This window comes from Oncorhynchus gorbuscha, linkage group LG07 (assembly GCF_021184085.1).
Source record: "Oncorhynchus gorbuscha isolate QuinsamMale2020 ecotype Even-year linkage group LG07, OgorEven_v1.0, whole genome shotgun sequence".
Taxonomy (NCBI): domain Eukaryota; kingdom Metazoa; phylum Chordata; class Actinopteri; order Salmoniformes; family Salmonidae; genus Oncorhynchus; species Oncorhynchus gorbuscha.
Genome location: NC_060179.1, coordinates 72,722,354 through 72,737,032, shown reverse-complemented (window position 1 = coordinate 72,737,032; position 14,679 = coordinate 72,722,354). Strand labels below are relative to the sequence as shown.

General features: G+C 44.9%; 1 protein-coding gene across 2 annotated transcripts in view; it reads left to right on the top strand.

Moving 5' to 3' along the window:
• The window catches only part of LOC124040324 (mitogen-activated protein kinase kinase kinase 4-like), a 45,096-nt gene that overhangs the window by 11,940 nt on the left and 18,477 nt on the right, over positions 1 to 14,679 (top strand). Inside the window, exons 13-20 of one of the 2 annotated variants that reach the window (XM_046357420.1) lie at positions 43 to 136; positions 5,003 to 5,146; positions 6,980 to 7,080; positions 7,391 to 7,474; positions 7,722 to 7,913; positions 8,158 to 8,228; positions 8,443 to 8,559; positions 13,970 to 14,129. In XM_046357420.1, the coding sequence (XP_046213376.1) occupies positions 43 to 136; positions 5,003 to 5,146; positions 6,980 to 7,080; positions 7,391 to 7,474; positions 7,722 to 7,913; positions 8,158 to 8,228; positions 8,443 to 8,559; positions 13,970 to 14,129 (963 nt within the window). The remainder of the gene's footprint in view (positions 1 to 42; positions 137 to 5,002; positions 5,147 to 6,979; positions 7,081 to 7,390; positions 7,475 to 7,721; positions 7,914 to 8,157; positions 8,229 to 8,442; positions 8,560 to 13,969; positions 14,130 to 14,679) is intronic. The other variant, XM_046357421.1, reaches the window with a different exon arrangement.

Here is a 14,679-nt window from a genome sequence, read left to right as displayed (position 1 = left end):
GATAGCCTGGCCTTATTGACCCTTTCTCTGTTCTCCACTCAGCCCCCAGGAACAGTCCTCGACCAGTGAAGGTCCCTCGTTGCCATAGCGACCCCCCCAACCCCCACCTGTTCATCCCCAATGCAGAGGGCTTCAGGTCGGTGGAAGTTCGTGGTTACAGTAAAGCACTAAGAACCATTTACAGTGGGGCTTAAAAGTATTTAGTCAGCCATCAATTGTGCAAGTTTTCCCACTTAAAAAGATGAGGCCTGTCATTTTCATCATAGGTACACTTCAACTATGACAGACAAAACGAGAGAAAAAAATCCAGAAAATCACATTGTAGGATTTTTTATGAATTTATTTGCAAATTATGGTGGAAAATAAATATTTGGTCAATAACAACAGTTTCTCAATACTTTGTTATATACCCTTTGTTGGCAATGACAGAGGTCAAACGTTTTCTGTAAGTCTTCAAGGTTTTCACACACTGTTGCTGGTATTTTGGCCCATTCCTCCATGCAGGTCTCCTCTAGAGCAGTGATGTTTTGGTGCTGTTGCTGGGCAACACGGACTTTCAACTCCCTCCAAAGATTTTCTATGGGGTTGAGATCTGGAGACTGGCTAGGCCACTCCAGGACCTTGAAATGCTTCTTACGAAGCCACTCCTTCGTTGCCCGGGCGGTGTGTTTGGGATCATCGTCATGCTGAAAGACCCAGCCATGTTTCATCTTCAATGCCCTTGCTGATGGAAGGAGGTTTTCACTCAAAATCTCACGATACATGGCCCCATTCATTCTTTCCTTTACACGGATCAGTCGTCCTGGTCCCTTTGCAGAAAAACAGCCCCAAAGCATGATGTTTCCACCCCCATGCTTCACAGTAGGTATATGGTGTTCTTTGGATGCAACTCAGCATTCTCTTTCCTCCAAACACGACCATGTGACATTCTCCCAATCTTCTTCTGGATCATCCAAATGCTCTCTAGCAAACTTCAGACGGGCCTGGACATGTACTGGCTTAAGCAGGGGGACACGTCTGGCACTGCAGGATTTGAGTCCCTGGTGGCGTAGTGTGTTACTGATGGTAGGCTTTGTTACTTTGGTCCCAGCTCTCTGCAGGTCATTCACTAGGTCGCCCTGTGTGGTTCTGGGATTTTTGCTCACCGTTCTTGTGATCATTTTGACCCCACGGGGTGAGATCTTGCGTGGAGCCCCAGATCGAGGGAGATTATCAGTGGTCTTATGTCTTCCATTTCGTAATAAATGCTCCCACAGTTGAGTTCTTCAAACCAAGCTGCTTACTATTGCAGATTCAGTCTTCCCAGCCTGGCGCAGGTCTACAATTGTGTTTCTGGTGTCCTTTGACATCTCTTTGGTCTTGGCCATAGTGGAGTTTGGAGTGTGACTGTTTGAAAATTACAGGCCTCATCTTTTTAAGTGGGAGAACTTGCACAATTGGCTGACTAAATACTTTTTTGCCCCACTGTACCACTTATTATAATGTGTGTAATGTATGTACAGTGTTTTCCTGCATGTTCTAATATTCCTCATGTTCTCTGCTTTTGTACAGTAATTGATGGCTTTTAAATGTGTGTGTGTTATGTGTAACTTGTAACACATTTGGCTAGTAGGGATGGACATGAGTAATTGAGGACTCAAGTGCTTGAACAGACGTCAAAGCTTGATCTTCAACCAGAGATGTCATTTTTTTCAAATACTGTAAAGCTATTTGGTGGAACGTGCTTTGTGGCTGCTTGAAAGGGCAAGTGAAGTGAACCCCCCCTCCCCCCTAAAAAATAGATTTTATTTTGAAGACCACGTTAATTTGCTTTGTGTTCCATTTGTAAATGTGCATTTGAAGGGGCACAACAAATAAGAAACCAAGCCAAGCATCATACCGTTCTTCTCCCTATAGTCCCTTTTCTCCCTCTTTCTTTCACTCAATTGCGTTCTGTCCACTCTCTATACACATGCATGCTGAGTGCACACACACGCTCCCGTTAGGCCTACTGAAATAAATGTCTATAAAAACATATCTAAATGACGTGGTATATACAAGCTGCCGTTAGGCCTACAGAAATAAATGTCTATAAATGATGGGATACACACGCTCCCGTTAGGCCTACAGAAATAAATGTCTATAAATGATGGGATACACAAGCTCCCGTTAGGCCTACAGAAATAAATGTCTATAAATGATGGGATACACAAGCTCCCGTTAGGCCTACTGAAATAAATGTCTATAAAAACATATCTAAATGACGTGGGATACACAAGCTCCCGTTAGGCCTACAGAAATAAATGTCTATAAATGATGGGATACACAAGCTCCCGTTAGGCCTACAGAAATAAATGTCTATAAATGATGGGATACACAAGCTCCCGTTAGGCCTACAGAAATAAATGTCTATAAATGATGGGATACACAAGCTCCCGTTAGGCCTACAGAAATAAATGTCTATAAATGATGGGATACACAAGCTCCCGTTAGGCCTACAGAAATAAATGTCTATAAATGATGGGATACACAAGCTCCCGTTAGGCCTACAGAAATAAATGTCTATAAATGATGGGATACACAAGCTCCCGTTAGGCCTACAGAAATAAATGTCTATAAATGATGGGATACACAAGCTCCCGTTAGGCCTACAGAAATAAATGTCTATAAATGATGGGATACACAAGCTCCCGTTAGGCCTACAGAAATAAATGTCTATAAATGATGGGATACACAAGCTACTTTCCTTGCCAAATGACAACAGTTTTATCAACAAATGCAAAATGGACTGGTTGATTGAAGTAGGAAATATGTTCCATCAACGAGCTGCAGTTCTGGAGTAATTGTCCCTTTGTACCGCTTAAGGCTTCTTTGTGAATTGCTGGTGCCATTTAGAGTTGGCTAGCCTAGCTATAACCCCCTAAATCTACACAGGTTCCACAGTGAAAAGACACAAAAACATTTGTTTGATAAAGACGGAGCATATTTTCATCAGAATCGGTAAGCCCAGGCCTGCTCGTAATTCACAGATGTCGTTGCCGTAATTCATCATAAAAAAATTATTCTCGCCATTTGAGAACCGTTTCAAATGATCACTCCTTTGAGAATAACTGTTCCAGACGCAAGATGCACATCACTTCAAAGCGGCAAACGTTTTTCACACTTTATTTTATTACATGTTTTTTTACTGTAAATTGTCTTGCCTGATAAGGGGTCGGGAAATAAGAGCTAAATTAACAAAAAGGTTCATACGTTTATGCAGATTGTGTTCCATGATACAACCAGTTGATATTCGTTTCAATAATTGAATCTTAAATGGCACTTGCTTGACTGAATTAGTCACCCTCAGACTTTTTCCACATTTTGTGCCTCTCTTCTACACACAATACCACACAGTGAAATTTTGTTTTAAAAAATTTGTACCAAATAATACATTTTAATGCTGAAATGTTGAGTCAGTAAGTATTCAAACCCTTTTTTTTGTTATTACAAGCTTAAATACGTTCAGGAGTAAAAATGTGCTTACGTCACAAGTTGCATGAACTCTGTATGCAATTAGTGGTTAACCAGATATGAATGATTACCCTGTCTCTGTACCCCTCACGTACAATTATATGTATAGTTCCATAGTAGAGTAGTGAATTTCAAGCACATACTCAACCACAAAGACCAATGCCTCACAAAGAAGGGCACCTATTGGTAGATGGGTAAAAATAAAAGCAGTCACTGAATATCCCTTTTGAGCATGGAGAAGTTATTAATTACACTTTGGCTGCTGTATCAATACACCCAATCACTATACAGGCGTCCTTCCAAACTCTGTTTAATCACTGTGATAGGAGAAAACTGAAGATGGATGACTGTTGTAGTTACTCCACAATACTAACCTAGAGCGAGAAGGAACTCTGCACAGAGTGCGCTAAAGTAATACTGCAAAAAATGTAGCAAATTGCACTTTCTGTCCCGACTAGTGTTATGTTTGGGGAAAATCTACCATCACGGAGTACCACTTCATATTTTCAAGAATGGTGGTGGCTGCATCATGTTATGGATATGCTCTTCATCAGCAAGGACTAGGGAGGTTTTTGGGCCGACAAAAAGCAATGGAATGGAGCTAAGCACAAAGTCCTAGAGGAAAACCTGTTTGTCTGCTTTCCAGCAGACACTGGGAGACACATTCACCTTTCAGCAGGATAATAACCTAAAACTCAAGGCCAAATATACACTGGAGTTGCTTACCAAGACAACATTGAATGTTCCCGAGTTAGTGGCCGAGTTAGTTTTGACTTAAATCAGCTTGAACATCCATGGCAAGATTTTGAAATGGCTGTCTAGCAGTAATAAGACTGTCAACTTGACAGAGCTTGAAGAGTTAAAAAAAAAAAATAATGGGTAAATATGCAGTGCTAGAAGCATCACTGCAGACTGGTTCGTTCCCAGGCTGTGTCGCAACCGGCCGCGATCGGTAGTCCCATAAGGCGGCGCACAATCGTCCGTCATTGTAAATAAGGATTTGTGCCTAACTGACTTGCCTAGTTAAATAAAATGTTTTGTGGATTGTAAAGAAGAATTAAATCAATTTTTATCCCAATTTGTAAAACAACAAAATGTGGAAAAAGTTAAGGGGTGTGAATACTTTCTGAAGGCACTGTATATGGTGCAATTTAGCAATTAGTTATCTGTAATGGTTATGCTAAATTAGGCATTGTCTTGCACTGTTGGCATAGGAAGCACATTTCTTTCCAGTGCGGGCCTTGTGTTCTAAAAATATATATTTATTTTTAGTATTTGAGAACTTGAAGAAAAAAAATCCTGCGACTATTCGTACAGTTAAAAAAATGTCAAATGCTCATTCATATTCGCTAGAAAGGGTATTACACAGAGTGAGTGTGTGATTGGTTGTGTGTGTGTGTGTGTGCGTGCGTGCATTTGTGTTGAGAATGAGTGCCCCTGTATCTGAGACAAACCCTCATCTCCAAGGCGCTTCCCAGAGATCCTCAGTGTGTTTTTGTCACCACCACAGCTCTAGGAGTCTCCCCTGCGACCTACGGACCCAGCTGTGTCTACCTACCGGCCCCCGCCCAGTCCCCGCCCCTCAGGCCCCAGGCCCTGCCCCCGGGGAACACTGCCCATCCAAAGCACCTGGGTCCACCCCCAATGATGTCAGGTAGCCCCCCCCCCCCCTCCAAGTTTCAGTACTTACCAAGTACTACCAGGGTTTTGCGAATGTGCCCAGGTTTTCCCAGAAATCCTGTTTGTAGGATCCCGGAATCATGAGGGAATAAGCAAGTAGGGAATCCTCCAACCGGGTTCTCTGTAAGGACCACCCACTGTCAACCCAGGGCACCCCAGCAGCAGGCTGATATCCCATATCCCACTTCCAAAATATTCCACCGGAGGTTCAGGTGGTCATGCTCCCTGTGGTTTACCCTGCACCCCTGTCATGCAGTCTCTGTTTGGAGCGAACCTTGAGTAGCATGTTCTGCATGCTCATCCAGATGTATTGGCTTTGGCCATTTTGTTTTGCCAATGACAGAAATCTGCATTGATTTGAAGACTGCTATTTAACACAATATGAAAACTACACTTCTTTATAAGGGCCATCCTTTAAAGGGATACTTCACTCAAATGTGTTACCTAACTCTGAATGCAGTCTACGGATGTGGAGAGACTTTAATCTACACTTTTGTTTTGTCCTCCTAGCCAGTGTCACACAACACAATACACATTTTCTCCAACTCTCTCATAGTGTGAGAGATGGAAACACAACAGCATGCTAGCTACCTCCTCGTGGAGAGGAGAAAATAGGGCGAGATCAGGTTAGTGTTTTTTAAATCATGAATCTTGTTCTGGAGGCAGCTCTGCAGTGGTCACTAGCTGGCACAGCCCAAAAGTCATCCAATCCGTTTTTAACCCAACTCCTAACAACACTGCTAACCTTAAATTAAGACCAAGCACTTTGTTTAATGGATTTTTACAATGTAAACCATTTTGACTTTGCCGCTGGAAGAAGAGGAAATTGCTCAGTTCTGCCTCTAGGATGACACTCATGACAATAAACATCAACCTGCAGTGTGAGAGTTACTCTGCTATTAATCCATATTAATAGTGTGGCCTTGCTCTAAGCATCTGATGGCTCGCTCTTCATAATATTTGTCTCGTTTGGTGTTAGTCCTATTGGGATGAAAGCATGCGTCCTGACATCTGACCTGTCTGTGTTTGATCTTTTAAACCTTTAGTATGAAGGTCAGCTTTGATGGGCACATAGACATATCATCTAGGGTTCTATTTCTATGGTGGTGGGGTTGAGAGGTTTAGATGTAGAACACAGGAGGTTGGTGGCACCTTAGTTGGGGAGGATGGCCTTGTGGTAATGTCTGGAGAGGAATCTCTGGAATGGTATCAAATACATGGTTTTCATGTGTTTCATGCCATTTCATTCACTGTTCTGGACATTATTATGAGCTGTATGTATGTCATGTTCCGCCAGCTCAATAATCACAAACCTCCCTCTGAAAGCGAGAGGACTATCTTCATTAAGAAGACTTTACATTTTTGGGGGGACTGATATTGGTTGACCACTGGTCCCAGATCTGGATGAGCGGTCTCTCCACTATCATGGCATCACAATAACCATAGGAGGCACTAACTGATCTGGAACCAGCCTGGTCTGGGACCGGAGGGCTGTACTTCAAACCAGGATCAAGGAGTTAGGGGTTCAACTTGCCTAAATATTCTCATACACCTTTTACTGTTTTAGTAAGATAAGCTTGAAATGGGCATGGTTTAATGTTTAATTGGTTCAACAAACACATCTAAGCTTTTCTTTTTTTATGAACCAGAAAATCAAGTTATTTCTGGTTGCTAATCAAAGTTAGCTTGCTAACTTAATTGATTCTGCTTTGTAGTATACCCCTCTGATGCCTGACAACTCGGGTATATTGATTTCTTTGTAGTTGACCCTAGTTAAATTGTACTGCGCTTGCCTCTCCCTGTGCAGAGGGGCCAACCTCCACGAGAACGACAGGCTGTCGTCTGTAGCGGCCGAGCTGCAGTTCAAGTCTCTGAGCCGACACTCCAGTCCCACTGATGACAGGGAAGGTATTGAGTTGTTTAAAATATTGTCTTAATGTAACTGCATTCTGCATAATTGATGTAGTTCCGTCCTTGAGCTGTTCTTGTCTATTAATGTTCTGTATTATGTCATGTTTCATGCTAATGGGGATCCTAATAAAATGCCAAATAGCATAATTCAGTCTATACGACTGAACAAGGATGAAATAAAATGTATCTGGATTGGAAAGTAGCAGTAGTCACTTGACCTGTGTATGGTTTTTCTAACATGACATGGCTCCCATCTTACTGCTTGTCTTGTGTAATCTCCTCGCTCTCACTCACTCTCACACATCAGAACCCTCCTATCCTAAGGGAGGAGACCCCAGCAGCACGGCCAGGAGAAGCTGGGAGCTCCGCACCTTCATCAGTCAATCAAAAGGTGAGAATGATGAGGGGGGTAGAGAGGGGTTGCAAGTTCAAACCAAAAGTTGTGTCGGGATGACTGCTAGGTGCAATCTCCTGCCATTGTGCCCTTGATCAAGGCACTTAACCTCTAAACTGCTCCAGAATAGAGTGGGTCTGTTCTATGCAATTCCCATTCCCCACCTTTACCCTAAGACAATTGAGAAAGTGTCCTGGTCTGTTTCTGTCTCTCCATTCCAAACACGGTATTCCATATCCCTCAGACACGGCAGCCAGGCAGAGCCCCATGGAAGCTGTACGTCGCTCCATATGCTCCTTCGAGGACAACCGCTACGCGGTCATGAAGCAGAGGAACATCATTGGCCAGGTGTGCCACACCCCCAAGTCTTACGACAACGTCATAAACGTCGGCCTCCGCAAGGTCACCTTCAAGTGGCAGAGGGGCAACAAGATAGGTATGTACTGTACACCCCATTGGCTCCCTTTTCCCTTTATAGTGCACTACTTTTAGCCAGAGCCTCAACTGAACCCGTCTCCCCCGAATGAAACCCTATCCTCTGTATTGCCTATGAGGCCCTAGCCAACAGTTATGCACAATAAAGGGAATATGTTGCCAGTTCTGATTTTTTCCCTGGAGTAGGCCCTCGTTTATGTCACGCCCATGGTATTTGATCGCCTGTGACTTGTCTCCCTCTACAGGCGAGGGCCAGTATGGCAAGGTGTACACCTGCATCAATGTGGATACTGGAGAACTGATGGCTATGAAGGAGGTAGGTGGCCATGACCTCAAAGGCTTTTGTAGTGTTATGAATGTTGGTGCAAGAGTCTAGCAGCATATAACATGTGCGGGCTTACCTTTATTTATTATTAAAGGAGAAGGCCCTGAATTGAAGGTAATGTTTATTTTACTTCGCCGCCAATTAACATCCATTAAAAGCCTATCAACATTTTACTATATATATATATATTTATTTTCCTGATCAGATCCGGTTCCAGCCGAATGACCATAAGACGATAAAGGAGACGGCAGATGAGTTGAAGATCTTTGAGGGCATCAAACACCCCAACCTGGTCCGCTACTTTGGTGTTGAGCTGCATCGGGTAAGAGCAGGGTTGAAATTAACACTTCTGTTTGGCGAGTAAATCTCAAAGGCTATCTGCCACACTGGCGGGTAAATGTTTGTACCAAAATAGCCATGTAATAATATCTGGCATGATGACTCGGAGGAAATTATGTTTGCCAGCCACAGACCGTCTCTAGTGCTCCTAGTTTCGCGGCACTGTTTACCGCACGGTACATCAGCTACTCGACATCGCTCACTTGCAACGGGTCTGCTGCTAGCTACTGTTCATTAAATAGCTGTTATGTGGCGACCTTTACCTGAAGTAAGGCGACCTTTACCTGAAGTAAGCCAACCTTTGAAACGAAAACACGCAGACGAAAAGGACAAATCACATTAAAAAAGAACGTTTTGTGAAAAATGGAGGATTGGAGATCGTGGTTTCAAGAGGCTGGCTACAGTATGATGCTGAGGCGTTCTGTGTGTCACCAGTATGCTAAAGATAAAAGCAGAAAACTCATTTGTCATCAAGAAATAAAACAATGAAGCTGGAGAACATTCGTGACCATGAACACAGCAAGTGTCACATTGCCTACGTGTCTGTGTCGTGGACTAAATCGTGTCCCGGAGCCTCTCTTGACACCCTCTGTGACGGCGCTAATGGGAATGTCAGAGCAGACCAGCACAAAGATGAAGATACTTTTTAGGACTGTACATGCCATTGGCAAGAAGACGAGACCACTTTCTGACTTAAAGTGGCTGTGTGAGTAAGTGAAAATGTTGCTACTCTTGTAGCTTGACTAATACTTCTGTAGCTAGTTTTCTCAAGTCTATTTAGCAGATGTGGTCCAGTATTGTAGGTTATTTCTCAGCTCTTTAAGCTTTGGTTCACATCCAAATAGTGTATAAATATCATAACATTATAGGCCTACTGATGCTGACATGGATCTCCATGCTTTCCTATGGCCCTGTTACATTCTATTTTAATGTTTGTCTCCAGATGCTGTTTACATTTTAAAGCATTGACACAATTGACTTTACCAGCCTTTATAGTGTTGATCCTGAAGTAAACAAAGGGTAGAAGGCTAATTTAGCACAATCATCTGCCAGCTATATTGGATAATATGGTTGTATATTTAATTCTCGAATTAATTTGATGTTTAGATGAAAGAACAAGGAATCGCTGTGGGCTCAACATATAGAAACGAGAAGCAGGCCAAAGAGTTTATGCACCATATTGCAGAGGTAGAGAGAAACAACATTAGAGAGAATATGAAAAACACCACATTTCTCTCCATGTCAGATGGCTCCACAGACAGTTATGTGAAAAAGGAGTTTGTCACATTCTGTCATAAGGGCAAGATCGAGTCGAAATTTGTTGCCATGAAGTCGGTGAAGGCAGACGTGGCACACAAGCAATGCCATCGTGGAGGGAGTGTGATGAGTGGGGGCCGTCAGTGCCATCATGGAGGGAGTGTGATGAGTGGGGCCGTCAGTGCCATCATGGAGGGAGTGTGATGAGTGGGCCGTCAGTGCCATCATGGAGGGAGTGTGATGAGTGGGGGCCGTCAGTGCCATCATGGAGGGAGTGTGATGAGTGGGGCCGTCAGAGCCATCATGGAGGGAGTGTGATGAGTGGGCCGTCAGTGGAGGGAGTGTGATGAGTGGGGCCATCATGGAGGGAGTGTGATGAGTGGGGCCGTCAGAGCCATCATGGAGGGAGTGTGATGAGTGGGGCCAGAGCCATCATGGAGGGAGTGTGATGAGTGGGGCCGTCAGATCATGGAGGGAGTGTGATGAGTGGGGCCGTCAGTGCCATCATGGAGGGAGTGTGATGAGTGGGGCCGTCAGTGCCATCATGGAGGGAGTGTGATGAGTGGGGCCGTCAGAGCCATCATGGAGGGAGTGTGATGAGTGGGGCCGTCAGTGCCATCATGGAGGGAGTGTGATGAGTGGGGCCGTCAGTGCCATCATGGAGGGAGTGTGATGAGTGGGGCCGTCAGAGCCATCATGGAGGGAGTGTGATGAGTGGGGCCGTCAGTGCCATCATGGAGGGAGTGTGATGAGTGGGGCCGTCAGTGCCATCATGGAGGGAGTGTGATGAGTGGGGCCGTCAGTGCCATCATGGAGGGAGTGTGATGAGTGGGGCCGTCAGTGCCATCATGGAGGGAGTGTGATGAGTGGGGCCGTCAGTGCCATCATGGAGGGAGTGTGATGAGTGGGGCCGTCAGAGCCATCATGGAGGGAGTGTGATGAGTGGGGCCATCAGTGCCATCATGGAGGGAGTGTGATGAGTGGGGCCGTCAGTGCCATCATGGAGGGAGTGTGATGAGTGGGGCCGTCAGTGCCATCATGGAGGGAGTGTGATGAGTGGGGCCGTCAGTGCCATCATGGAGGGAGTGTGATGAGTGGGGCCGTCAGTGCCATCATGGAGGGAGTGTGATGAGTGGGGCCGTCAGTGCCATCATGGAGGGAGTGTGATGAGTGGGGCCATCAGTGCCATCATGGAGGGAGTGTGTGATGAGTGGGGCCGTCAGTGCCATCATGGAGGGAGTGTGTGATGAGTGGGGGAGCAAGTTATTTGCTCTGGGAACAGAAGGAGCTGCTGTGATGACCGGAGCCAAGGATGGTGTGGTCATCCGGCTGAGGGGGGACAGGGCCATCATTGGCAGCCACTGTATGGCACACCACCTTCAACTGACCTTTTCTGATGCCATCCGGTCCAACATGATGCTTCAGAAAGTAGAAGACCTCCCCAATGGGCTCTACACCTTCTACCACACCAGCCCACTGAACAGTGAAAACCTGGTAAACAGCTTCCAGGCTCTTGGGGGCACACCACTGGTGCCCACCATAATTGGCGGGACCCGATGGGTAGGACACCTATTGCGTGCACTGGACCATTTCCTGCCAGGTTACCAGGGGCGTGTCCAGCACCTGGAACAGGTAGTGGCTCTAGATTGCGATGTTAAGTTCTCCAAAAGTCATCAATATGTAATGTCCAGTAAATAACAACAAACACGGTTACAATTGGTAACATCGTGTTTCAATGCTTTATGCACTGATAAAATGTCATGTCTAATTTAGTTGTTTTTTTTGGACAGCAATTGTCTATTTGTGTGTCTTTGAATCTGAAATGCATAAAGAACAATCTGCTGATGCCCAAAATGTCTGAGGTGTCCAGCAGTCCAAGGCCAGGAAATACTACAGTCCTACGAGGGAGGCTGTTGTCTGCTTCTGTGGCTTCCTACTTGACACACTAACACACCATAGCAACCTGTCTGCCTGTCTGCAGAGGTTCACCATCACCATAGCAACCTGTCTGCCTGTCTGCAGAGGTTCACCATCACCATAGCAACCTGTCTGCCTGTCTGCAGAGGTTCACCATCACCATAGCAACCTGTCTGCCTGTCTGCAGAGGTTCACCATCACCATAGCAACCTGTCTGCAGAGGTTCACCACAGCAGAAGCCCACAGCTCCTTGTGCTCAACACAGGCATTACTTAAGAAGTACAAAACCAGGTGTGTTTAGTTATGCTGCAATAAGAACTACTTACCGTAAGAGAGGAAAATTCTGAAAGGATGGTAAGATGAGCCTGTTATCGTCAGAGAAGGGCCCATGATGAAGGCCACATTGACCAACAGATATGAGGGAATTTTGCTGGTCAGAGGTGAGAGCAAGACCCTCGTTACATCACAGGACAAAATACTTGACACGCTAGTGGAGAGTATGACTGACAGGTTCCAGGACACCAGTGTAAGGGTCCTGTGTGCCACCAAGCTGGTCAGCTTCACCAGTGTAAGGGTCCTGTGTGCCACCAAGCTGGTCAGCTTCACCAGTGTAAGGGTCCTGTGTGCCACCAAACTGGTCAGCTTCACCAGTGTAGGGGTCCTGTGTGCCACCAAGCTGGTCAGCTTCACCAGTATAGGGGTCCTGTGTGCCACCAAGCTGGTCAGCTTCACCAACTGCCCAGAGTCGGGAGATTAAGCAGCAGGTTACTTTGTTTTGTATTCCAGGGTGGTTGGATTCAGGTAAAAAAAAAATACGTTTGAGAATTAAAACTGCATTGTGCTTGTTGTAATGTATACAATTATTCTAGATTTTGGAGACACTGGACACCCTGGTGAACCACTTCTTGTCCTGGAGACCTCTGGCATCCATGTTGAAAGGATCCCTGACCAGTGGACTGTCCTGAAAGTGCTGATGTACCAAGAGCCCCAGTCCCCTGCAGAAGATGTCCTGGTTTGGGGTCAACAGTAGCCATCAGCAGTCCTGCCCTGTCATTGGTTGTCCTGGTCCCGTCCTTCCCTGCCTCCACAGCTGAATGTGAAAGAGGTTTTAATACCATGAAACAGGTGAAAACCGATTGGCGGTCCAACCTAAAGTCTGATACAATGTCAGATCTTATGGTCCAGCTGTCCTTTCTAGAGATCAGGGAGTATGATCCGATAAAAGCTGTGATGCTGTGGCACCAGGACTCTTTCGGGAGTAGGAGGCCAGACTTCATGGACCGTGCAAAAGAGGGTGATTGTAGTAGAGAGTGAGGAGTCTGAGGAGGTTTAAGTTTATTTAAATGAGTAAGCATCTGATAGGTTTACAAAACCTTCAAATGTACTGTTATGTTTGATCCCTAAGTACATTTAATAGCAAATACTTCAGTAGAATTTTGAGTTCAAGACTTAAGTTGTATTCAGGCTGGGAAATGAAATGTAGCCACAGCCAAAATTAACCAGCGTCTGATAAATCTCTATTTTACCAGGGTATTTCTACTCAAAGTAAAGGATTTGTAGACCTGTTTCCCCTTTGTATCAGTTCCACTGCACTTCTCATAATTGTATCTTTCCATTGATATTGCCCTGTTTTGACTTCTATGTGCTCTTATTCATTGTATCTGATATGTTTTGTTTATTTCATTGTGTGCCCACTGTTTGGTGTTTTTTCACTCTGTACATCACGTTTGGTCAACTACAGTTGTATTTAAATGTGCTCTACAAATAAACTTGACTTGATTAACCGTTGATCAATATATTAACATTTTGTTTCAAATTTTGCTCTGGTCTCTTAAGTTTGTATTCAACATAACTGATTATCTCAGTGAAATATACATGTGACACAAAGGCAATTCATTAATTTGGCCGGTAAAAACATATGCTTGGCAGGTGAGCCAAAAAGTTATTTTCTTGAGACTGGGTAAGAGCATGCATGTATGGGTTACAAAATTCTAGTTCAAGGTTCCCCGAATTAAGAGGGAATCCTACAACCAGAATTTCTGAAAAGCCAGGGAACTTTGGGAACATTTCAAAGTTCGGTTCAATTTCAGTTAGTCTGTGTAAGAATGAGATGAAACCATGTATGAATGGGCTTTATTATCAGTTTGGATGTATGCATTAACTGTCTACGTGCTACATAAATCGTATTTGTCTAACTGTGTGTCCCCTCCCCCCACCAGGAGGAGATGTACATCTTCATGGAGTACTGTGATGAGGGGACCCTGGAGGAGGTGTCCAGGCTTGGCCTACAGGAACACGTCATCAGGCTGTACAGCAAACAGACCACCACGGCCATCAACGTGCTCCACGAACACGGCATTGTGCACCGAGACATCAAGGGTCAGTTAGCAGTCAGCACCTCTCTCTGGAGGAGATGTCTCTTTCTCTCTAGCATACTGTTGGTCTAGTCAAATCAAATTTAGTTTCACATGCTTAGTCTACACCTGTTGTTTTACAAACAGTGAAATGCTTACGGTCCCTTCCCAACAATGCAGAGGGAAATAATAGTAGCCGTAATGAACAGCAGCAGCATATGTGATGAGTCAATTGGTGCAGAAAGGGCCAATGCAGAAGATCTGAAGGTAACTATTTAGTAATCTCATGGCTTGGTAGTAGAAGCTGTTCAGGGTCCTGATGGTTCCAGACTTGTTGCATCAGTACCACTTGCTGTGCGGTAGCAGAGAGAACAGTCTAACTTCGGTGGTTAGAGATTTTTAGGGCCTTCCTCAGACACCGCATAGTATAGAGGTCCTAGATGGCAGGAAGCTCGGCCCGAGTAATGTACTGGGCCATACGCACTACCCTCGTTAGTGCCATGCAGTCGGATTGCCAAGCATTTGCCATGCCAAGCGGTGATGCAGCCGGTCAAGATGCTTTCAGGGGTGCAGCT